At 38.2% G+C, this 27,409-nt stretch overlaps 1 protein-coding gene across 5 annotated transcripts in view; it reads right to left on the reverse strand.

The window, feature by feature from the left end:
• CSMD1 (CUB and Sushi multiple domains 1) overlaps positions 1-27,409 on the reverse strand; it is a 2,034,404-nt gene that overhangs the window by 95,808 nt on the left and 1,911,187 nt on the right. For all 5 annotated transcript variants that reach the window (XM_031669914.1, XM_031669913.1, XM_031669915.1 and 2 more), the window contains one exon: positions 12,295-12,480. In XM_031669914.1, the coding sequence (XP_031525774.1) occupies positions 12,295-12,480 (186 nt within the window). The remainder of the gene's footprint in view (positions 1-12,294; positions 12,481-27,409) is intronic.

Here is a 27,409-nt window from a genome sequence, read left to right on the forward strand (position 1 = left end):
ACTCTTATTGCGTGAAAGGGAAAATCAAGGTGTAGATAGCCCATTGAAATATATATATGATATATAATATATGCTATATTTTTATTATATATTATAATTATATAAATATATAATATATATATTTATTTTTGTAAATATTAATTATATAAATACACAATATATATTTATTTATATAAATATAAATTATGTAAATACATAATATATTATATTATTATATTATATTATTTATATATTATATATTATATATATTTTATATATATATAAAATAATTACAAATTGGGCCGGGCACGGTGGTTCATGCCTGTAATCCCAGCACTTTGGGAGGCCAAGGCAGGCAGATCATGAGGTCAGGAGTTCGAGACCAGCCTGGCCAACATGATGAAACCTCGTCTCTACTAAAAATACAAAAATTAGCCTGGCTTGGTGACAGGAGCCTGTAGTCCCAGCTACTTGGGAGGCTGAGGCAAAAGAATTGCTTGAACCCAGGAGACAGAGGTTAGAGCGAGCTGAGATTGTGCCACTGCACTCCAGCCTGGGTGGCAGAGTGAGACTCCAGCTCAAAATAATAATAATAATAATAATATAAATTAATAGGTGATTTGAATGTTTTGTGGAAAATAATTGGTTAGAATATTTCTGAGTAATATTTTAATATAAAACATTTAAAGGAAATGTTTTGCAGCATCATGAACATTTTAAAATGTGTTGAATGTTTCTACAGAAGTTCGAGTGTCATATTTTTCCTTCCCTTTCTCGCCTAAAACTGCAAAACATTTTTCTTCATATCAGTAAATAAATTACGAATATTTCTGTACAAGAAATAAATAGTAATTTCCTTAACCAAGATGAAAATGGCTGAGCAGAACTTAAAAGCATGAGAGAGCTCCTGACAATTTTGAACTACATGAAATTGATGTCATTCAACATTTTTGGACTTAATAAAAAGGAAATTTTACAGGGTTAAAGCAAATAATTTAAAACATTCTCAAATGAATATTATTTTAACAGTTAAATATATATGTACTATAGAGCAAAAATATATCCCTTAAAATGCATTTTTCTTGTTTTCTTTTCAGCATTATATTAATATAGAACAAACAAACTCTTCTATTTTACATGTATTACTTGTTCTCTGATTCCAAACATAAAGAATCCCAGGTAATATCACAAATATGCTTGAAAAGGTGCTAACATGAATATACACACCTTGAAAAGCTTTTTCTAGCAACATTTAAATTTTTTCTAGGCATAATATTATACATAGCATCAGGTTATTTCTTTTTCTTTTGAAATGTCAATATAAGTGTTGGCTGTGTAGAAATATTATTTTTGGTTGTTACATGCTTGTACCATTTCAAAGAAAATAGCACCATATCTTTCTGTGGAGATATATATTTTAAAAACTCATATATTGACAGAAATGTGTGCTAATATTCCCATCTTTACTCAAGTATATGTTTAGAACTGTTATATGAAAGACGAGGATGTCAATCTACTGATATTTTATAAACCGATAAACTTGATAGTTCAACACAGCACAGCGTTTTTGCCAGCCTGTGACGGCCTCTTTCTGGCAGCCATCAAATGGTGGTAAACCCCATCTAGCCGACAGCCTGTGGGTATAAAGGGCTTTAAAGCAGTATAGTACAATCACGCAAATGTTACGTTCATTTCTAAAATGTCTTTCGACATCACGAACTTCTTGGTTTCAGAATATGTTAGTGATTATTGTCCACCCTTCATCTCTGTGAATCAGCAGCTCTGGAAGGCACAGAGGCCTTAACAACTTTGTGCACGCTCCCATGCCACTGGGAATCCAAGCCTCCCTCATCATCATGCAATGGTTTCCAGCACCTGCTAACTCTGTTCCCAGGCCACCCAGGCAGGAGGGTGATGGGGACAATTCTCCACAGGTCTCTTGTGCATCTCGTTAGCTAACGTACCAAACCGACCTTTCGGCCGGAACTCTTTCTTCCAAGCATGTAGCAAACAGCCTTGGGAGAGAGAGGCGGATATGTACCTCCTATCTAGCACGGAGACATTTCCTTTTGTCACTTGAATAGGAATTTTCTAAACGTATTTATCATCTGCACACAATGATGATGCATTTAGATTAGGTAGGGATGGGACCTTTCTTTGGCTTTGTATACCCGCTTATGGGAATCCCCTGGCAAAGCACAGCTGAAAGCAGGACAGACACTTTATGCTAGTTCCACGTGGGTAACCTTGTGGATGGGCATAAAAGGACCATCTTCAGTGCCGACTCCATCACGGACCAACCGAGCAACCTTGGGAAAGGTACTCAAGCTCCCATCTATACTCTGCGCATGACAGCAGCACTTCATAGGTTTGTTACAAGAGCGCAAAGATTTAACTGATGTGAAATGATTAAAACAGTGCCTGGTACTCATAGACATAACCTGTTTCTCTACATTGGGTTATTTATAGGTCATATAAACCCAGTGTTAATATGACCTAGTGCTAGATATGACTTAGTACTGTGGGTTTATATGTACTACATGTACTGTATACTACAGAGATGCAAGAGTCTCTGTGCTAGAGAGGAGGTACATATCCAACTCTCCCTTCCAAGGCTGTTTGCTACATACTTGGAAGAAAGAATTCAGGCCGAAAGGTCAGTTTGGTACATTAGCTAACGAGATGTACAAGAGACCTGTGGAGAATTGTCCCCATCACCCTCCTGCCTGGGTGGCCTGGGAACACAGTTAGCAGGTGCTGGAAACCATATAGTACATATAGTACTGTAGGTTTATATGTACTATATGTACTATATATAGTATTTGTACTAGCAACATTTAAATGTACATATACATAAATGTATATATAGTACATTTATATGTGTGTTTATAGTACTATAAACCTACAGTACTAGGTCACTATAGTGATATATATATAGTATATATAGTGATATATAGTGATATATATAGATTATATAGTACCACAGGTCACTATAGTGATAGGTTTAAATGACCTATAAATACTAGATATGACTAGATGAATCTAGCAATATAAACCTATCACCATCTATGAGTATCAAGCTAGTATGGCTCTGGTTTGCTTTCCCTTTTTTATAATGTATATAGACTGCATTTAATCATGTAAAGTCCTCATGGTGCCCAGCATAGAGTAGGCCCACATAAATAAATTGTTAATGACTGCTTTGCTTCACTGACTAGTAGTAGTTTTAGCTAAAGAAACAATACCCACATATTGGGATTACAACTTAGGGTTGTTCTTTTTTTTTCATTCAAAAATCACACATTTATTAAACATATTATTAACTTAAAAACAACATACCAGTTTCTTTCACAGTGCTCTTCATCCAACACCTTGGACAAAACCATCAGCCCAAAGTTAATTCAAAAAACAGATTACAAGGCAAACAGTGACAATAGGTATGGACATTTACTAGCAAAAAAAATGCAATTTGTTCTTTAATTAAGTAATGTCATTCTCAAGTGATACAGACCAGTCATCTTGACAGAATTCCTTTTTTGTATAAATATTCATAAATAAAATGTCTCTACATATTGGAAAGAGCTGCAAGCACTCTGCAACAGCTTCATGTCACTCTACAGCAGCTTAATGTCTACCTTAGGGGAAAAAAAGCACTAAAATCCTCTTCCAGTGAAAGTTGTTTATTTCTCTGGTGTCCCACAGCTAAAAATGAGTTACGATAGCAGCTTGATGGTGATCGTGTTATATTCCTTTAATCGAAAAGGAAACATTTATAATATTCTAAGTATCTTCAGCCCAAATACTATGTCATATTGGGCATTTTTTAATAACCAGACTGTATTGTCCTTCATATGTGAAGTTGACACTACTGATTTGTCAATGCCAAATGTTAGGCTAAAACATTCAATTTTTATTATTATAATGTAATAATAATAAAGTATTAATTGTATTATAATATAATAAAAATATTAATTTTTATTGTTTATAATATTATTTTCTTGTTGCATCAAAAGATGATTGCATTCTAACTTTTGTGACCTACCAAATTTAAGATGTGTATACATTGTTCTTTACGTTGTTCTAGAAAAGATATTTTAATACTGTAGTGACTTTGCTCACTTACACCAGAGAAAAACAACGTAGTTTTTCATTGGAAGGTTAGCTTAATGGCTTTGTTTCCTCCTAAATACACAGTACATGATACACATCTATTCATCATTTTGTCAAACTATTAAACCCAGTCCATTAATACCAACAGCCTTCACTTGTTTTATCATGTCACTGGCATGAATCATGTCTTCAATGATCCAAATCCAGTCTCAGTAAATAACTGAAATGAAAAAAAAAAAGGTGGGGGCGCTCAAACATCTGCCTTGGAGATTTGTACCACTGCAAGAAGAATGCAAATGGAAACATAGTTCTTTATTATAACCTTCGTCTTACTAAACCTGAGGGCGAAACGAACTAATTTTATTTACCATTTGCATTTACTATTTATCAAAGCTGAAGTATTTATCTCTTGAGATTCAGTGTAGTGATCTACATGTTATTGCAATTCTTAAAGAAACTTAAAAATTGTTTCATCCCAACATAGCATACAAAAGAATGAGGCTTGGGGAAATATATACTTCGACATGGTAACCAAATTTTTCTGACTAAGAGGTAAAGTTTTATGCTTACTCTGCCTGATTTCTTCCATTTAAATTAAGTGAAGAAAAACACTCCCCAAATAAAAATTAAATTGGTTTCTCAGCCCTTGGATACTAAGGCATTTTAACAAAATATTCACATCTCTTTTTTGTAAACTTTAATGAACAACGGGAAAAAAATGCTTACTTGAAAGTTTCAGATGATGCTTAGAAAATGTTAATATGGATTTTCCATTTTATTATAAATGTTATATTTATTTCCTCATGTTACTGAACACATCGTAGTTGGTATCAAAAGAGTATTCACAATGCAAATTGACTTTTTGCTCTTTAACGACCATTTAATGGAACCTGCAATAACTTCTTTTTTTTTTTTTTTTTTTTTTTTGAGACGGAGTCTTGCTCTGTCACCCAGGCTGGAGTGCAGTGGCCGGATCTCAGCTCACTGCAAGCTCCGCCTCCCGGGTTCACGCCATTCTCCTGCCTCAGCCTCCCGAGTAGCTGGGACTACAGGCGCCCGCCACCTCGCCCGGCTAGTTTTTTGTATTTTTTAGTAGAGACGGGGTTTCACCGTGTTAGCCAGGATGGTCTCGATCTCCTGACCTCGTGATCCGCCCGACTCGGCCTCCCAAAGTGCTGGGAGTACAGGCTTGAGCCACCGCGCCCGGCCAACTTCTTTACAATGAGAAGTAATTTTGTTAATTTTTGTCATTATAACTTTAAAGCAATTGCACATCTAGATATGCATTTTAAAACAAAAAAATAAAATGTGGGTATAAATGAAGCTCGCTTAAGCCCTGTCATATGTTTTACACAGGCACAAAACAGCTCTATTAATTGATACAGCATTTACCTGTGAACTGCAAGACACCTCATTCCTGATTTTTCCAGAAGATTTTAGAGAAAGGCCTTGTCCTTAAAGCCACCGGTCTATTACCTATCCTCAAGTGAATATGGTGACCCATCACCCACTTAATACTTTTCAGAATAAACCACATGCAGCGCTAAAGTGGCACCTGTTTCCTGCTTGTGTTCTCGGTTTATAATGCATCAGACTTAAAAATTATGAGAGCTAATATGTTCCTAGAAGCAATATATCCTAGAAATTAGGAAGAAAGGTTCTCTTCTCAGATTTTCTGGACCCAAATCTGGACTTGGATGCTTACTGTATTTATGACCTTCACCAAATTACTCAACTCATGCCTTCTTCTGGTTCTCCTCTATAAGATACGGTGATAATGAAATTATATACCTCACAATAATTAAGTAAATTAACTTGTGTAAAGCTATTGGAACCAAGAGTGGAAGACAGTAGTGGATACAGGATTAGTTTTAAATTAGTAATTACCAACATGGTGTGTAGCCTGGTTTTCTGCAGAGGAGTGTCCTGTTTTGATTGCTATGCTCACAAGGTCAGTCTGGCTGTTGTTTGGAGACAAGAGGGAAGTGGAGGTGAGACAGTGGCAGTTTCAGGAGCTCAGATGGTGACCTGGGTGGTACAGAAGTGAAGCCATGTGGATGGATGTGTTTCAGAGGCAGGGCTTGGTGAGGGAATGAGTGTGAGAACAAGAAAGGAGCTGAGGGTTAAAGGAGATACCTGTATGCCTCCTCCGGTTCCTTCCACCCTACATTGTGTAGCTGGGAATGTCCTAAGGCTCCAAATCAGGCTTCTGACCACCTTCTTCACCTCTGCTTCTTTTCATTCCCCTCCCTGGACATTTCAGAGTTAACAGGGCCCTCAAATCATGTCTCCTGACCCTCGCCCCCATGGATCATGAAACCAGGTGAATATTGAACTATCTCTACGTACAGGCTGCTGGACTGGACAGAGCCTTGAACTTCCCCTCCACCACGGTACGGTGTACCCCCAGGCAGGCTTTGGCAGCGTTACACAATTGCTGCATTTTCATGATGCCCAAAGCACCTGTGTCTAATCAAATCACTTCCAGGCAGCCTTCCCCGCAGCAGCTGAAGACTTCCAACACTACCCTAGAGGTTTGTGTGATGCCCAGCCACATCTGTGTGCTCACATATGGCAAATACTTTGATATCTCAGTTATTTTCTTTGTATTAAACCAGTAAGATAAGGAACATAATATCTTCTTCCTAGGACTGCTATTCTAATTGAGTCACCTACCTTAGACAAATGTCTACAGTGACTCTTCAAAGCGCTGCTCTGGGCTGGGCGCAGTGGCTGATGCCTGTAATCCTAGCACTTTGGAAGCCAAGGCAGGCGAATCATGAGGTCAGGAGTTTGAGACCAGCCCGGCCAACATGGTGAAACCTCGTCTCTTCTAAAAATACAAAAATTAGCTGGGCGTGGTGGCAGGTGTCTCTAATCCCAGCTAGTCAGAAGGCTGAGGCAGGAGAGTTGCTTGAACCCAGGAGGCAGATGTTGCAGTGGGCCGAGATTGAGATGACACCACTGCACTCCAGCCCGGGCAACAGTGTAAGACTCCGTCTCACAAAAAAAAAAAAAAAAAAAGAGTCGCTCTGATTTCACTCCTATTTTGCCAGGCCAAGCTCTGGTCCCAGCCATCTCTTCTGTAGAAACTGGTCCTAGACAATTCCCGTGTCCCTTCATCTATATCAGTTATTCCTTTCCTCTGCAGTTTGCATCCAGCTCTTTGTTTCACGTCCTGTGCATATTTTCAGGCGCTAAGGGCAGGAGCTATCACTTCCCAGTCTCACGCCAGTGATCACAAGCCTGATGCCCCATTCAGAGTCCACGCTGCAGGACACTCAGTGAGGGGTTGCGAGTGCACAGTTCCTCCCTGTACCAACAATGTCTCTGCCTCGCTGTGCCCATGGGACTCACCATCTCGCATGCTCCCCTAATGGAATCCAGGGCACTTTGCTGCCTCCCGTCTTTTTGAAACTCTCTGCTTCTCCCTTCCTTTATCCCCAACCAAGGACTTAAAACCTCCATTGTGTTTCTTTTCCTCATAATTTTCACATAGTGGGCTCTTTATTTCAGGGTTATGTAATTCAATCCCTTTTCTGGCAGATAGAAACGACTTGCATGGACATTCTAGAGACCAGCTTGCAATGCAGAGGAAAACACTTGGGTGTGTCTAGTTCCTGAACCCAGCTATGTGTGGCCTTAACACAGAAATGCGGCTCATGTGGACATAAAAAGTAGTTTCTGTTTACGCCGTGAAGGCATTCTGTTCTGGATGTATTCACACACACCTCAACTTGACAGTGATAGACGGAAGGTTCTTGTTCATTTTGTCAACCTGTGAAGTAACAGGCACATATGTGAGAAATCCTGTAAGAAATCTAAGGGTAACACACCATTGCTTAAAATAAAATTCTACTGAGATGATGTATCTGTGATACCCAAAGAGCTGAATTATTTTCAGGTCAAACAATTTTGATTTAGCTTTAAATGTAATGAAAGTACCCATGTCAGTCAGGACATGGACCTAAATTCAAATAGGTCACTATAAATATTCACAATCAACAAGACTGATTTTGTAGAAAACTGGGAGATGTTACTTTAATTCATTTTACAAATTATTAAAATATATTAAATAAATTTGGAAAAAAAGTGTCCAATACACCACATTCTGTTTTAGCGAAATGAAATGGATGTCAGAAGACAGTATGTTATTGGCAAAAAAGTAGACAAATGGGTCAGTGGAACAGAATAGAGAGCCCAGAAATAAACCCACATAAATATAGTCAACGAATCTTGAGCAGAAGAGCAAACACAACCCAACAGAGTAAAGATAATCTTTTTAACAAATGGTGCTGGAAAAACTGAGTATCTACATTCTAAAAAATAATCCAGACACAGACCTTATGCCCTTCAGAAACATTAATCCTTGATGTATCATACACCCGCATGTAAAGTGAAAAAACATAAACTCCTAGAAGATAACACAGGAGAAAATTGTGGTGCCTTTGGGTTTGGTGATGACATTTTAGACACAAAAAGAGAGGCAAGATGCATTTTAAAAAGAACTGATATGTTAAACTTCATTAAAATTAGAGTCCTCAGCTCTGCAAAAGACACTATCAAGAAAATGAAAAGAACAGCCACAGACTAGGAAAAAACAATCTGCAAAAGACATATGGGATAAAGAACTGGTATCTACACTATATAAAGAACTCTTTAAAAAAAATGGAAATTAACAACCTGGTTAAAAATGGGCTAAAGGACTGAACAGACACCTCATGAAAAGAGACAAACGGATGGCAACCGAGCATATGAAAAGATACTCCACATCATGTCTCATCAGAGTATTGCAAATTAAAGCAATAATGAGACACTACTGCACATCTATGACAATGGCCAAAATCCAGACACTGACAGCACCAGATGCTGGTGACAATGTGGGGCAACAGGAACTCTCACTCATTGCTGGTGCGAATGCAAAATGCTGCAGCCTTCTTTGAAGACACTCTGTTGGTTTCTTACAAAATTAAAAATACTCTTACCATTCACTCTATCAATCTCAACCTTCAGTATTTACTCAAATGTGTTAAAAACTTACGTCTGTAGAAAAACCTTGCACACAGATGTTTATAGCAGCTTTATTCATAACTGCAAAACGTGGAAGCAACCCAGATGTCCTCAGTAGGTAAATGGGTAATAAACTGTGGCACAGACAATGGAATATTGTTCAGTAGTAAAAAGAAATGAGAACCACAGCCATGCAAAATCATGGCGGAAACTTAAACACGTATTACTAAGTGAAAGAAGCTAATCTGAAAGGCTAGGTGCCAGATGAGTCCCACTCCGTGACATTCTAGTAAAGGTAAAACTATGGAGACAAAAGATCAATGTGTGTCAGGGGTTGGATGCAGGAAGACATGAATGGGTGGAGCACGGGAGATTTTTAGGGCAGGGAACTACTCAGTGTGATACTACCATGGTGGATCCCTGTCATTACACATCTGTCCAAGCCCACAGACTGTGCAACACCAAAAGTGAGCTCTCATGTGAATGCTGGGCTCTGGGTGATGACGGTAAGTGAATGTAGGTGCATCTGCTGTAACACGCACCCCACTCTGGTGTGAGGTGCTGATAGCTGGGGGAGCTGTGCACATGTCGGGGGTGGTGTGTTATGTGGGAAATCTCTGTGTCTTCCATTCAATTTTGCTGTTAACCAAAAAGTACTCTCAAGAACAACGTCTGTCAAACAAAGAAACGAAAGCTCTGAAAATAAAAATTGCCTTTTATAAAGTGACCTTGTCATTTAGCACGTCTTTCTCAGATAGCATAGAAATTTAAAATGGATTTTCCTTTAAAACATGGCGTATACTTGACATTTTATGCAGAACACCTAGAGAACTTAAAAAAAAAAAAATGGTGATTGGTCTCCACCCAAGACCAGTTGACTCAGAATCCCTGAGGGTCAAAACTGGACATTAATATTTACTTTAAATCTCTCTAGATGATTTCAGTGCATACCCAGTACAGTACCACTGGCATTAGGAAAGGGGTATAGGATTTAGAACAAGAGGGAGTAGAATTCAAACTTCGAATCTGCAAATTAGTAGTTTTCACCTCATTTGTGTCCCAGTTTTTCAGAGTTTTTATGAGATTTGTAGATAAGCTATTTGAAATATTTGTCAGGAAATATAAACTTTAAAAATGGAGGCATCGTTATGAATGACCTCCAGGCTGTGTGCAAAAGAAACATTGCCCATAAATGTCTGGGACATCATTCTTATTAACATCAACCCCAAACATATACATATTGCCATCTGTTAAGTTCCTGTTTTAAGAGAATAATTTTGTTTAGGACTGGACTCAAAAAACTTACCAATGTATCTTGCTATCCTAGCTTCCCTTACTATTAATTAATTGCAATAAAATTGTACCTTATTAAATGGAAAATAACCAAGAAATACTAACGTTGATTCAATATAGCCTGACTCTCAGGAAATGCAATAACAATGATGAAATGAAGAAAAATAAAAGCTGTTGGGAAGAACTCAACCACCTTCCATAATTGTTTATCTATTTATATCTAAGTATATTGATATAAGTAAGTTTAACATTTTTAACATGACCAAAATACTGTATACAAAAAGAAGCCAAAGATCTGATTTTATTATTGAAGACTATGTGAATCCTTCTGCTAGTATCACTGGAGCAAAAATATCCTTGTAAATAAGTCAACAAATAACAGATACTAGTGAGGCAGTGGAGAAAAGGGAACACTTGCCTGCTGCTGGTGGCAGTGTAAATTAGTTCAGCCATTGTGGAAAGCAGTTTGGTGATTTCTCAAATAACTTAAAATGGAACACTTATTCAACCCAGAAATCCCATTCCTGGGTATATACCCAAAGGAATATAAATTGTTCTACTATAAAGACACATGCATATGTATGTATGTTCATTGCAGCACTGTTCACAATAGTGAAGATATGGAATCAACCCAAATGCCCATCAGTGGTAGACTGGATATAGAAAATGTGATGCATACACATCATGGAATACTATGCAGCCATAAAAATAGTGAGATCATGTCCTTTACAACATGGTTGGAGCTGGAGGTCATTATTCCAAGTGAACGAATGCAGGAACAGAAAACCAAATACCACATCTTCTGTCTTGTAAGTGGGAGCTAAACATTGAGTTCACACAGACATAAACATGACAGCAATAGACACTGGGGCCTATGGGAGGGTGGAGGGTGGGAGGAGAGTAAGGATTCAAAAACTATCTATTGGGTACTATGGTTATTACCTGGGTGAGGAAATTATCTCCACACCAAACCCCTGTGACACGTAATTCACCTATATAACAAACCTGCACATGTATCCCTGAACCTAAAATAAAGTTTTTTTTAAAGGAGATCATTCTATATGTACTGACATGTAAAGATATACATGATATATTAAATGAATAAGATTATAGAACCATAAAAAGTCACTGTCTATATAGAAATGTTGTATAGTTTTTAACTTAGAAAAAGTGGGAAGTTATATTATTTCCAATTTGAGACTAGTTTTAATATCCCTGCAATGAAAATCTTGCTGTAGAAATTCAGTGTGTGTGTGAGTGGAATTTTTCTTCTGGTGGGCTTTGCATTATAGACTATTATTCTGTAAGACTAGAGTTTCAGAAAGTACCCCAATCTGTTACTCTTTTAAGATTATTACTATAGACTCTAAATAGCTTTCTGGAAAACTTACCCCACTTCACAAATTAAATTAATGCTTTATTTACTGAGCATCAATGTGTTATGCAGATACACAATGATACACAAATAAATTAGGTGATACACAAATAAATTAGGCACTGCTTTTGACTTCAAAGAACTTAAAATTAGATGGAAGATAAATAGGAGAGATTGTGTTAAATTATGTTTTAACATCTTGTGTAAAGTGTTAATGTCTCAATTTCCTCAGATTTCATCCCTCCAAATTGAAAATGGCAGCATAGAATAGGATGCGATGTGCAAATTGCATCGTGTCTATACTGTTTATATTTAGGATTCACCTAACTTCAAGAGTGCATAGCTCATTCTAAATGGCTGAAATATTTTATATGAAATACACTGGTTTTAATATCACTATGATCAAAGAGACCAAATCCTCAAAGGTGTGAGAGAGGACCTCTGAATGTGGGAATCTGGACTTCTCCCCAAAGGATTCAGTTCCCACCTAAACCACACAGATGGGCAGATATCCCCAGAACACTTACGCTTACAAGTGGGCAGCTTCCCCTTGTTACTCCACAGCCCATCTTCTTGACACACGGCCGTTGCTTGCTGGCTGGGTTCAAGCTTGAAGCCCTCGTGACATTCATAGACCACTTTACTGTCCAAAGTGAACTCATTCCCGGTAAACGAACCATTTCCTGGGGATTCTGGGATTCCACAGGACACAGCTGAAAAGAAATGAAACAAATACAGGCTTATTCTTACAGAAATTATTTTCTAGTTGCCATTATGATGATCAATTCTGTTTATCTAGTTTTCATTTTAAATACATATAGAAATTGTGAATTATAACTCTCTTTTTTTGGGAGATGGAGTCTCGCTCTGTCACCCAGGCTGGAGTGCAATGACTCAATCTCGGCTCACTGCAACCTCCGCCTCTCGGGTTCAAACGATTCTCCTGCCTCAGCATCCTGAGCAGCTGAGATGGCAGGCGCACTCCACCATGCCGGCTAATTTTGTATTTTCAGTAGAGACAGGGTTTCACTATGTTGGCCAGGCTGGTCGCCAACTCCTAAACTCAAGTGATCCGCCTGCCTTGGCTTCTCAAAGTGCTGGGACTACAGTCAGGAGCCACAGTGCCTGGCATGAATTATATTTCTAGGGCATGGGATAAGTATACACATTTTCAAAATGTGAAGGATGTTAAAGGTTAATGAGAAAACAGTGGAAAATGGGTCAGAATTAATTTTCTGGAAGATAAGGCTGACCACTCTCATGCAGCTTAACCGCAGTCTGACATATTTTATCAGAGGGTGTGGCCAGGGGAGCACGGACGTCACACACTCATCTTCATCTCATATTGGAAAGAAAGGGGAAAGGATGAAGTAGCATCTTTATCATCACAACGCTTATTGCAGTGTTGACTCTTTGGTGTCGAAATTCCTAAGAATCAGCCGCCTCAGCTCTCAAAACTCTTCCCCTTTTATTGCTCCTCTCCCCTTCCCCAACTCATTTTCCTTTAAGTCCCAGGAACTTCTGTTACAAGAAAACAGGACATAAGGAATGAATAGAGGAGGCACTCAGAGAAGATTCCCAGGGCAGATGGCAGCGTCTAGCAGAGATGTAGACCGCTTTCACGGGAAAGACCATGCAAGAAAGAGGCATGTGTGCAGAAGAGGTTTTTTAAAGAACAAGATTTGGGGAGAATTCCGTGTAAACCCTTTCTTCTTAAATTTACTACGTCTGATCCAGATGTATCTACTATGAGACAAGGAAAAAATTCTCAAATGACTACACGTGACAGTCATGAAACCAACAGTCAGGCAGGCAGAGGAAGACATTTCAATGATCATGTACCCACTTCAGGTGCACTTGTAAAAGAAAAGTTCTATGGTAACTAAATAAAGAGCCTCTTTTACTCAATCAGTATTAAAGATATTGTTCACACCATGGATTTAAATTTAGACAGTTCAAACTTTTTCCCATGTAGATTCTAATGAGAGTATCTGTGTAACAGGATAGAGCTGGAAGGGCTGGATGAAGGAATTTATATAAACACCTAATTCTACGTATAAAGAAAACGACTAACCTAAGGTGACACAATGGCCTAGTAAAACCTCCGGCCAGAGAGTAAATCTTATGACTCCCAACTGAGACTATTTTCTCTTCTGCAAAAGCACAGGTTATCTCTGGTATTGTTGGAGTCCCTTGGTTTGCTGTTTTGGTTCTTTCTTCTTTATCAATATATTAAATAAATACAATGGGAAATTGCCAGAGAAGTAAAAGAAAATGTATTCCCCAATAAAATCCAAACTCCTGGAAATTTCAAGGTCTAAAATGTCTCTTGTTTAAATGGATGATCAGGTATTGCAACCATCAAAAATACATGTGGGCCAGGCACAGTGGCTCACGTCTGTAATCCCAGCATTTTAGGAGGCTGAGGCGGGAGGATTGCTTGAGTCCAGGAGTTCTACACTAGCCTGGGTAACATGGTGAAACTCTTTCTGTACCAAAAATACAAAAATTAGGCAGGCATGGTGGCACACACCTGTTTGTCACAGCTACTCGGGAGGCTGAGGGGGATGGATCACTTAAGCCCAGGAGGCAGAGGCTGCAGTGAGCTGAAATTGTGCCTCCAGACTGGGTGACAGAGCAAGGCCCTGTCTCAAAAACAAACAAAACACATGTGCGTGTGTGTGCGTACATGTGTGTGTACATGCCGTGTACATGTGCATGTGTACACGTGTCTGTGTACGTGTGTGTATGGAATATTACAATAATCCATTTGCAGTAGAAGAAAAATGAAAAACCATAGACATATAGGCATCATTTGGGGCAAAGCATTTAAAATAATAAGTAATCATCTTTGGCTCTGTGGAAGCAACAGATCCATAGGAAGACTGTTGGCATCTGGAAAATGTTCATCTTAATTTCCTGAATGCAGTAAATGCCATAGACCCATCCCTTTCTTTTCTGTGTGTATCTCACGATGCTCCAGAATCTAGCTTCCTCGTCATTTTCTCTCAGACTTCACTCTGATAATCATTTGTTCCTGATCGCAAGCCTCAATTTCTCTCCCACTCTCTGGCTGGAATGTGCCCAGTGTTCAGCTTTCCTAAAATTTTCATTCGGGCTGAGCACGGAATGAAATGACATTTTTCTGTCAGGTTAAATGGGAAAGATGACATTCTACAAACGCAGATGAAGCCCCATCATAAAATGATTCATGCTCAGGAGACCAAAGCAGAAAATCTTTATAGCCGCTTGTTACACCTGGACGCTTCTTTGAGAAGTGAATCCTGCTTGTCCGGGTCTCAAGACAATCCATTTTACGTTGCCTGATCAACAGCCAGGAATCTTTTTATGGTTTTGAACCACAGTGTTTAGCCCCTTAAGTGTCTTAACAAAAGGCTATTTGGTGGATTTAAAATAACGGTTGGCAATTGGTCAAAAGTGGAATTATAACACTTCTGATTTAATGAAGACGCAGCATAATCCTTATGGACTAAAATCAGGCTCATGGGATGAAGACGGTTTCCTGCTAAAGTCTAGTATTCATTCATCTCTCATTTATTCCCCCAATTTTGCATGATTGCTATATGACAGGCATCCATAGATCACTTGTTTTTAAAAATACTAATTAGCATTGGCAGTGTAAGACACTTTCACACTTTGGAGAATTTCCTTCCATTTGGTATATCCAAAGAGAGTAAAATTTCTCAGTTGTTTTTTCTTTAATTGTACTAAGGTATTATTATACGTCCCAGAAGTTTAGGCAAATAATCATTTATTGATCCTGTAAAGTTATCTTTTGTTTATCAGCACAGGCCTCAAACTCAGACGTCTGAGTCAGTTCTTGTTGCGCCTCTCAATAGCAGTGTGGCTTCAGCCAAATTACTTAATGAACGCTGTCTTCTTAAGCTCAGGTTATCAAGACCTATGTCAAAAAGTAATCATGAGGGTTCAATGAAATCATCGTTACAAAACGCGAGCCCTCTGTCCACACGACATAGGCATTCAATCCATGACAAATTATTATCATATGCAGAAAGTCAAATACTTATTACATTATATGCAGGATATGTGTTGTATTACACATACACACGTAAAATTTTTACTTATTTGCAAATAAAAATGTTAGTTGCAAGGATCAACTCTCTGTCATCTATTTATTAAAGAGAGCAAAGAGTAAGTTGGTAGGTAGTAAGATGGCTTACCTCACTTTCCTATCTCATGAGAGGCGTAACAGTTTGGTTTCAAAAAAATAAGTAGAAGAGATGTTCAGTGTCCAGTGTTGTCTGAACCTTTAATACCACGAACCCCACATGGGATTTATTCTTTGCATATTTAAGATCCTTCAAACAGTGGTTATTTTTCTTTCTGCAGGCTTAAAATGTTTCTCTGTTTTTTTCTTTTTTTCTTTTTGAGACAAGGTCTCGCTGTCACCCAGGCTGGAGTGCAGTGGCACAATCCGGGTTCACTGCAGCCTCAACCTCCTGAGCTTAACCCATCCCCTTACCTCAGCCTCCCCAGTAGCTGGGGACTACAGGCCCAGGCCACCATGCCTGGCTATTTTTTGGAGAGACTGAGTCTCACTATGTTACCCAGGCTTGTCTTGAACTCCTGGGCTCAAGCCATCTTCCTGCCTCAGCCTCCCAAAGTGCTGGGATTATAGGCATGAGCCACCGTGCCTGGCCAGCCTGAGGATTTCTGAGGATTTTTAAGTATTTCCAAAGTAAGCATATATGAATTTTTTTATTAAAATTATATATGTATATATAACTATAAATATATAAATGTTAATTAATCAAAATTATAATATAAGAATATTCTAGATTACTATCTACATGGGTTCTACTATATAATATCAGTGCCTGCCATTTGCTTTTGTGTTTATAATCATGTTGTGCCAAGAAATAACAGTTAATTTTTGCAGCCTAAAGAGAAAAATATCAGAGGCAGATAATGAAGAAATCATGGGCTTGCTTCAAGTGAAGAACAAGTGACTATACAGAAAGTTCCACAAATATGAGCCATATAATGATTATATATGGTAAGAAATGTTGAAAAGATTGACTCATTTTACATGCGCACACACACACACTTGGTAAATACCTATGAGTATCATGTATAATTTTTCAAGTAATAATTGAATTTCATAAAAACATCATCATCCTAATAGTTATTTTCCTCAACTTGAATTGTATAAGTTAAATATGCATTTAACTTATAAATACAAATATGTATGCATAGCTTTATGTTTGTATAATTTAGTAAGATTATAATCAAATAATTAAATTCAAAATCAGGGTCATTAAAACACCTTAGGAAACACTAACTTAAGGGAATCATCAACCATATGTGTGTTTGCAGGTATGTGTGTGTGTATGTGTATATGTGTATATATATGTATACACACTTCTGTCTATATGTCTGAGGAAACATGTAAGTACATATGTATAATTATATCTTATTTTATACATGATTTTACAGTTTACATAGTGTTTTCACATCATGCTTTTTTACTTATTTTTCACTACAAGCCTATTAGACACAAACCTTATTCTACTTTCTTACAGGTAAAGTTACAGATGCTAACATTTTTTATATCATTTTCCCCAAGTCTAATAGTCATTAAAAGGCTGAGGCCTCAAACCGGGTCTGCTGAATCCAGGTAGAATTTCTCATCACATTACTAAAGATGCCTGGACTATTGTAATTATGTGTTTTTAATTTTAAATCTATCAGATTAGTCTTCACTGAAGTTTTCATAATTTCATTTGCATTTTAAAAATTTATAGTGGTTCCCTATTTCCCACAACGCTGAACACAAACTACATGTTTTGTCTTCAAAGCTCACCAAAACTTTCATCTACTCTCCGTAACTTCCCACTGTCTGGCCAGCAGACCCTCGCCAAGTATCCACGCTGCCCAGCCAGCTTATTCTCATTTTCTTGCCTTAGTTTTCTCTGGGTTCTTCCTGTCTACCTCAAATATTCTTCTTATTCTGCACCTATTTAAGCCTACTCTAGAGTAGAAAATTGGCTTCAACCATTGGGTCCTATTCTCATCTGATTGGTAGTGCTAATGTGTGCAAATATTTGTAATTTAGCAAGTATTTATTTAAAGTACTGCTTCACAAAGTAATATATAACTGCACTTTCTGCAATTGTCTGTATTAAATTACCTTGTGCACTGTCTTCTTAAAATTGCTAGTACTTTAAAAATAAATATCAATGCTGCCCAATGGATATGTAAATTCTGAGGACCATGAAACCAGAATATTAGACCCCTATTTGTGGGTAGACAGTCAACATATTCAAATATTTTGCAATCATTACAACTTGCATTACCAACTTTCTTGATATATGAAAAAAATCACTAGTTAATTTTTCAATAAACATGATCCTTTTTGAAGCTAATTGCTGACGAATTATTGCAACATACAAGGTGCTAAGACAGGAAAAAATAAAGACACAGTTGTAGATTTACCATGCAATAAATAACAGGCCTCTAGAAAGAATGTTTGTGCCACAACTTCTCAAACATTAATGTGCTCCTTACCCCCAGGCCATGCTGATGGCACATGTATCCTGATTGAGTAGATCTGGGGGAGGGGAGGATTTCAGGCTACTTTTCTAACAGGCTGCGTTGTCTCTGAGGAGCAAGGATTTAGACGATCCTAAATGCCCTAGGGAGGCTGCTAAGCCTTTTCCCACACACAGTTTACAAACACCTGCCATAGAATTCCCCTGCTGAGTGGCCCGTGTCCTAGCAGGATCCACACAAATGCCTCAAGTACCCTTCAGGGACCTCCCACCTCCTGCTCCATTCTGAAGGGTTTACTACCCCTTGCTGCTTCTCTGAACGCACTTTGCTCATCAGCCAGCCCTCTCTTTAAAAGGAAGGAGTGATGTTGCATGTTGAAATGTTTGGGGAAAGGAGCATGTGTTGGTGATTTTTTGTTTTTTTCAGCTAACCCTGTCCTAAAGTGAGAATTCTGTTCCCCGCATGTGTCTCCGCACTATTGGATGAGACCATGGGAGACACTGCAAGTGCAAAATGAAGGTCTCCCCATCCCATCAAAGCATATTTTAGCACAACTAATAATAATAATAGCTTGTTAGGAATTAAAAAAAATAAGGAAAAATATTAAAAGTAACATAAGCAGCAGGCAACCCACAGTTGCTTCAAGTGAAGAACAAGTGACTACACAGAAAGTTCCACAAATATGAGCCATATAATGATTATATGGTAAGAAATGTTTAAAAGATTGACTCATTTTACATGCAAACACGCACACACTTGGTAAATACCTATGAGTATCATGTATAATTTTTCAAGTAATAATTGAATTTCATAAAAACATCATCATCCTAATGGTTATTTTCACAAAAAATAAAACAAAACAAAACAAAAAAAAACGTGCCCTTAAAAACCAGGATAAACGTTTACCAAAAACAGAGGGCTTCTGTCTTTAGAAGGTGACCCTTGCACTCCCTTCCCTGCACAATTTTCTCTCTGCAACAACTCATGCTTTTTAAGCAACATCCTCAGGACAGCCTCTCAGTTACCAGTTTTCAGGAAATGATGGTCACAATGGCTGTATTCGTGAGCCGCTGTGAAGGGAGAAGGCTGTGGGATAAGCTGGAGAGGAGAGGAGGGGACACAGGACTCAGGGTCCAGGTGACAGGTGTGCAGCTTACAGGAAGCACGTCAGGACACCCTTCAGAGTTTGAAGATGGGCAGTGACACCAACTCATTTGTGACCTGATAAAACCCTCTGGCTGCCATCAGGAGATGAACTGAGAGAGGGTCCTGAGTGGGGCCGATGTAGGAAGCCCAGTAGGGCAGCCCATGAGAGAGAGTGGACTGGGGGAGGGGAAATATGTGGATGGACTTGGACCCATTGAGTAGCTGGAACCAACAGGGTGTGGGAGTCACAGGAAGGACTTTATGTGCAAGCAAGAGAGAAGTGATTCAAGCAGTTGGATAGACTGAGATGCTAATTTCTCAAATGGGATTCACTTCAGGGCAAGTAGATTCAGGGGAGAAAAGAGTTTCATCTTAGCAGAGGGATCATGAGGCACAGTGGGTATTGCAATTAGGCAGTTGGTATCAGGTCTGGAACTGAGAAGGAAGGGCAGGCAGCAAGTGAAGACCATGAAGTATTTCTAACATTTACTGCAACCTTGAATAAAGTACCTTCCGGCTCTTTCTGTGCCTTATTCAAATTGTGAGATTACATAGCTAAGACTATACATTGAGCCTGTCCTAAAAATTACTAACAACTTTTTTTTTTTTTTGAGACAGAGTCTCATTCTGTCGCCCAGGCTGGAGTGCAGTGGTGTGATCTCAGCTCACTGTAACCTCCGCCTCCCGAGTTCAAGAGATTCTCCTGCCTCAGCCTCCTGAGTAGCTGGGATTACAGGCACCCACAACCGTGCCCAGCTAATTTTTGTGTTTTTAGTAGAGACGCGGTTTCACCATGTTGGCCAGGCTGGTCTTGAACTCCTGAACTCAAGTGATCCACCTGCCTCGGGCTCCCAAAGTGCTGGGTTTATAGGCATGAGCCACTGTCTATTAACAACTTTTAAATAATAAAATATTACTATTAGAACAGACCACGTCCTTGGCTAAGAAGTTAGACTTGCTCACAGGCATGACTGTTGCAAGTTGGTTTACAAGCACTTGAAATTTGATTTCAGAGAGTTAAATTCACGCCTCACATTCTCCATCAACTTGTTCTATGGAAACAATCAGGTATTTCAAATCTGATACAGATGATATCCCCCACTATAGTTTAAATGCATCTCCTCCAAAATTCAGTTTTCAATATGATAGTATTAACAGATGGGGCATTTAAAAGGTGATAGGTCATGAGAGCTCTTTCCTCGTGAACGGGATTAGGTGTCCCTGTAAAAGGGCTTTATGGAGCAGAGTCATGCCACTTTGTCCTTCTGCCTTCTGCCATGTGATGACACGGCATTCCTCTCTCCAGAGGGTGCAGCCTTTCCTGGACAGCCAAACCTGCTGGTGCCTTGATCTCGGACTTCCCAGCCTCCAGACAGTGAGAATTACATTTTTGTTCCTTACGAATTACCCAGTCTGTGGTATTCTGTTATAGTAACACAAAACGGACTAAGATACTCCCATCAAAAATTCATGTTTTAAAGTAATATTTAATAGGGGATAAAGTATGTTTCAAAAATTTCTGTGCCATGTACCATAACATATCAGTATTGCCAATACTTTGTAAGTAAAATGTCATCACCATTTTCAATGTATCGAAAAATGGAACATCATGTAATTATAGCAAGAAGAAAAGATTGAAGGTTATGATCGCTTTATTAACTTTCCTTTCAAGCAATACGTCTAAGAAATTATTTTAGCACCATTTAAGCATCATTAAGTTTTGAGACATATTTTCAGAACACAAAGAAAATCTGTGTATCCTGTGAAGCTTCTGTCAATTTCAGCTTCCTGTTTGTCACCTGAATGTGAACAATGATGTGAAACCATGACCACATATGCACATATATGTGTAGGAACTAAAGATATGTATAGTTATTTTATACTAATGTCTATAATATGTTATAGAAACAGAATAGGATGCCTGAAAGAACATAGATTTAGATATAGCAAAGTCTGAGTTTGGTATTTGTCTGTTTGTTTATGACTTGGACAAGGTACATAAAGTATCTAAGCCTTTGCTTCCGCACCTGTAAAACACAAATCGCCATACCTCCTCAGCAGGGGTTCTTCAGCCGATGTACAGTTTACAAAGCAAAACATCTGGACCCTGTTAGGCCCATAGCAAATCGTCAGATTTATTATTTTGTCATGAGAAATAATAATTTTCCTTCAGATATAATTGAAAAGAAAGCATTCTTCAGGTTTTTAAATGAAGGTCAACTAAAAACTAAATAAACACGAAAGATTATTTTTACTTTTCGTCATAATGTTCAGGACATTCACCATCAAATGTTTTCTCTGACCCCTGGATATCTCCTTATGCCTCTGTCAATGGAATTTAGGATGCACTCGAGCAAACACTGGGAGTGTCTAATCCACAGTTGGCCAGGGGTTGACAGTGTCTTCTCAATCATATGACATCTTGAGCTTACCCAAACTAGTATGGATACATATACAATAAAGCACTGACCCCAATACTCAGAAAGTCATATACACAGGAGGTACAAATGGACACAGTTACAGAGAAATCTCTGTTTCAACATTATCGCCTTTATCAATACAATATCTGACATCATTGATCAAATACAAATTCCCTGTCATAGTGAAAAGTTTTTCTAATTGCATTACCTCATTTAATCGTGATAACACCCTATGAGGTAGATTCTGTTTTTTGTTTATTACTTGTAAGAAAAGTGGGCATTAGAACATTATGCAAATCACCCAAATTCTGATGACCAGTAAATGGCTCTGTCAGGAGTCAGATCTCAGAGTAGCCAATGCCAAAGCCTGCCTTTCAGTTACTCCCCTGTGCTGTCTCTGGGCTACACCTGACATATTTCACCATATGCATATTTATCATTATTTTCAATGTCCAATTATCAACACTCAATCCATCCATCAATCAGTTAGAAATAGATTTTCAAATATGATTCTGGTAATACAAAGACCACACTGAATTTGAGTATTAATGGGAATATTTCTGAGTCCTTTCTTTTTTCTTTGTTTTCTGTTTTCCTCCCTTATCTTTGATTTCCAAAATATTTTCTTAGAATAATTAGGCACCAAGCAACATCTTACATGACGTGTAGCCAACATCCAATATACCATTAATACCATGCTGAAGGCTGAGACAGAAAATAACAGCAAGAAAGGAGGTGAAGCACGGAGCCACCTCTCCACTCATGGGGATATAACTGGTCACACTGCTTTTCTTCACTATGTGTCGATGGTGCGATGTCTGGCATTTCCAAGGAGCAAATACCAGCAACAGAAGTATTCTTCCATTTGTTTGAAAGGATAAAGAAAGTGTGTCTGAAAATGAATGTCCATAGAGGGAACTAATGACTTGGCTTTTGCAGACACTAAAATAAACTTAAAAGCAACAACCAAAAACAAAACAAAACACATAAAAAAAAAATTCCACCAGCGCTGAAATGGAAAATTGAGTTTAATAGGATTGAGCAAGAAGTATCTTTAGATGTTCTAAATCTCTTGAAAATATCTAGCACATCATAACCCAAGGAAGAAAAAAAAAGCATTTATGAATTTGAAACAGACAAAAGCACTATGAAAAAGAAGGCAGCAGAATAGGGTTGGCAAATAAACAGCTAATTATTACAGTGAAAGGCTCTGGCTTGACAAATAAAGCCTCTAGAACGTTTACTCAGGGCTGAATTGGCTGCTCAGCCAAAGCTGTACAAGCAACTGACTTTTACCCATCTACTTTCAGAGTGTTGTTCAAAAGAGAGAGGTACAAACATTTTTAAATAGTCTTTTTTTAGAAATATAAAACAAAGTTTTATTCAATAAAAAGCAAATTCCTAGAGAAAAAAAGCTGGAGGAACATAAAGTGACACAGCTGTGGGTCATATAAAACTCTAATTCAGATACCAACCACCACTGTCTTATGGAATCCAAGAGTCCTAGGCTCACTGAGCATTTAATCAATCTCGTATCCTAAGAACTTACAGAAGGATTTTATGCACATTCTTTGTGGCCGATTTCCATGGGAATCTGCATTTTGGAGCCTATCCTCATCCTCCCTGATAAGTGGGCTTATTGAGCATGCTCTGTTAAACTAGTCAAGCCCAGAAGCACATGTTGTTTCTGATAATGAACAAGTGACTTAACCTATTTCAACTTTAGTTTTACCATCTGCAAAATAAGAATAAAAACGATAGCAAAAACTAGGAAATAATGAGTGTTGACAAAGATGTGATAAAATTGAAACCCTTGTGTATTGTTAATAGGACTGTAAAACGATACAGCCGCTGTTGATGACCTATGGTTTTTCCTCAAAAAATTAAAAATAGAATTACCATATGATGCAGAAATTGCACTTCTGGCTAAATACCCAAAAGAATGAAAAACTTGTACACTTAAGTCCCTAGGAGCATTATTCGCAATAGCTAAACTAGAGAAACAACCCAAGTGACTGCCAAGAGATGAACAGATAAACAAAATGAAGCCTCTACACACAGCGGGTTATTACTCAGTCTTAAAAAGGAAGGGAATTCTGACACACCACATGCTACAAGATGATGATCTTGAAGACACTATGTGAAGCGAAGTCATACAAAGACAAATACTACATGATTCTACTTATGTGAGGTGCCTAGAGCAGTTGAATTCAGAGAGACAAAGTAAAACGATGGCTTGCAGGGGCTGGAGGAGGAGGAATGGGGACTTGTTTAACATGTACAGGGTTTCAGTTTTGCAAGTTAGAACAGTCTCAGAGATGGACAGTGGTGATGATTATACAACCTTGTTAATGTACTTAACACCACTGAACTGTACACTTAAAAATGAAAAATAATAACTATATGCCACAGATGCAAGGTCATTAGGATAAAGTTAGATAGGGAACATTAAGTCTTGCTGCACAATAGTCAATCAACACTTTTCAATTTTCATCCTCTTTCATTTATAGGTGAAGAAATGAAGCAGCAAGCATAGCTCAAGCTGCCTCTTAGAGGACACAGGTTACAGAATACGTTTTCAACAAAATGAACTTTGAAGGCCTGATAAATTCTCAAAACACTGCTATCTGAGGTTTGGCTACATATTAATGACATGATTTCGATTTGTGTACCTGCCCAAATCTCATGTTGAATTGGAGAGGCCTGGTGGGAGGTGATTGGATCATGAAGGCGGCTGTTCTCATGATAGTGAATGAGTTCTCAGGAGATCTGATGGTTTGAAAGCCTGTGGCATTTTCCCCCAGCTCTCTCTCTCCTGCTGCCACATGAAGAAGGGACTTGCTTCCCCTTCACTTTCTGCCATGATTGTAAGTTTCCTGAGGCCTCCCAGCCATGCTTCCTGTACAGCCTACAGAACTGTGCGTCAATTAGGCCTCTTTTCTTCATAAATTACCCAGTCTCAGGTAGTTATTTCTAGCAGTGTGAGAATGGATTAACACAATTAATAAGAATAGTAAACACAGAAAATAAAGAAGAAACAAACATATGATTGTTTCCAAACATGTGATTGGAAGATTGATAAGAATGGTGACTACAGTAAACAAACTAGCTGCTGAGAATAAAAACAACCCCTGCATTTTCTCACAGTTGGCCATTACAAATCCTTACACGGTTTTGCAAGAAATGCTTTATTGGTTCTTTCCGAAAATGTGATTCTGATCATTTAGAAATAACCAGCATGAGGTTAAGCAAATTCCAACTTAAAATCTCAATAAAGTAGGTATTAAAGACAAATTAGGGGCTTACTTTCAGAATCAAGGATCAAAAATCTTTTTTTTTTTTTTCTTTTATACCCAGGGTATAAGCAATGTGGAAGGGAGAAAATTAGAGAACAAAACTTTGAAAACAAGTGTATTGTATGTGCACTGGAAAACATGGCTGGAGGAGTTTGCCCATGCCTCCTTCTCCAGTGGGTCAGGCTAACTTTTTACTTAATGGGAAAAGTAAATAAACAAACAGATGTACCTGGACTAGAACCTTCACAGGCACATCTAAAGAGGAAATAGACCTGGAAATCCTCATTTCATAAATAAGCAAATAATGTGTCTATCATTAAATTTCAAAAAGAAAAAGATATAAAAAGAAAGATATATAGTGATAGATAAATGACAGATGATAGATTAGATAGAAAGATAAGAACATACATAGAGAGGAAGACAGGAATATGATAGATAGATAGATAGATAGATAGATAGATAGATAGATAGACAGACGACAGATAGATAGATATAGATAGATAGGTCAGTAGATTAGGTAGGTGAGTAGATAGATAGACAATAGAAAGATACATAGATAAATTGATAGATAAATAGGTCAAAAGAAAGAAAGGTAGATGGATAGATTGCTAAATCAGTAGAGGGATGATAGGAAGATAAATACACAGATGTATAGATATATAGATAGAAAAATGATAGCCAATAGGAATATAGGTAAATAGAGAGAGATAGGAAGATGATAGGAAGATAGATACATAGATGGATAGATATATAAATAGGAAAATGATAGATGATAGACACATAGATAGATACATAGGTAGGTAGATCAATAGATAGGAAGATAGAAAGATAGGAAGGTGATAGGAAGATAGACGGACAGATAAAAAATGATAGATCGATTGATCAATCAATAGATTGATTGACAGGAAGACAGAGAGACAGAGAAAGATGATAGATAGTAGATAGCCTACAAAGCATCTGATAAGTATTTCCTCAAAATATGAAAGGAAAACTAGGAGTAAACTAAAATGCACTGATAAATCAAAAGTATTAACAAAGCTGAGAAACTAGATTCCCTAGTGATAAAACGCAAGTAGCAGAAACTATAAAAGCTGGCTCATTATAAATGAAAATGAGTGAAGAGTGTAGTTTCTACAGCTTAGAGGTTATCACCCACTAAGCCAGCCAGAGTCTTTCTCCGAGCACTAAATAAACTATAAACACATTGGCAAATGACTGCTCAGTCATTTAAATTAAAATTTTTTTTTTTTTTTTTGAGACGGAGTCTCGCGCTGTGTCACCCAGGCTGGAGTGCAGTGGCGCGATCTCGGCTCACTGCAAGCTCCGCCTCCCAGGTTCACGCCATTCTCCTGCCTCAGCCTCCAAGTAGCTGGGACTACAGGCGCCGCCACCACGCCCGGCTAATTTTTTGTATTTTTAGTAGAGACGGGGTTTCACCGTGTTAGCCAGGATGGTCTCGATCTCCTGACCTCGTGATCCACCCGCCTCGGCCTCCCAAAGTGCTGGGATTACAGGCTTGAGCCACCGCGCCCGGCCTAAATTAAAAATTAATAATAATGGGCCGACTTTCCAACCATATTTCTGAAGGTTACAGAAAAATCGTCTATTGACAATTACAGAAATTGCCAAAGGACAATTCAAAGGAGCGCGGGCCTGTTGTCTGTCCCCGCTTCCAAGGGCTTCTGGCTCTAGCATCCTGTGCAATTCTCTTGGTGCTTAAACTCCGTTTCATTAACTTTTCTACTACAACAGCTAAGGAAATGAAGCATTTCAATATCCAACCTCCAGTAATTATTTAAAACAGATTTAGATTCATTCAAACAAATGACTCCATGAAAATCTCATATTTTTGGCTCTATTTGAAGCTCAACATGGTCAGAGAATGAGAAGTCACACATATGAAGATACAGGGAATCAGTGACAGAACTAAAATCAGAACTCCCTTCTTGCTGACTTTTCCATCATGCATTTGAACAGACCCTGCAGCCAACAAGAATTCATTATGCACGCAGGTAAAACGAATTGACTAAATGTATTTTGAAGTAGACTCTGGGGGTCGTTTAATTCTTGAGTAATCATAGCTTCCTTGTGACATTTTGTCTTAATTTCTGAGGAATTTCAAATACAGACAGACGAGAATAATAGCTTTAGTAAAACAATAATTACCTGTTTTAAAAACACAGGACACAATCATATTTGTCAAATGGCTCTGCAGATTCCAAACGGACTGAAGGCTGCTCATAAAG

This window comes from Papio anubis, chromosome 8 (genome assembly GCF_008728515.1).
Source record: "Papio anubis isolate 15944 chromosome 8, Panubis1.0, whole genome shotgun sequence".
NCBI lineage: Eukaryota > Metazoa > Chordata > Mammalia > Primates > Cercopithecidae > Papio > Papio anubis.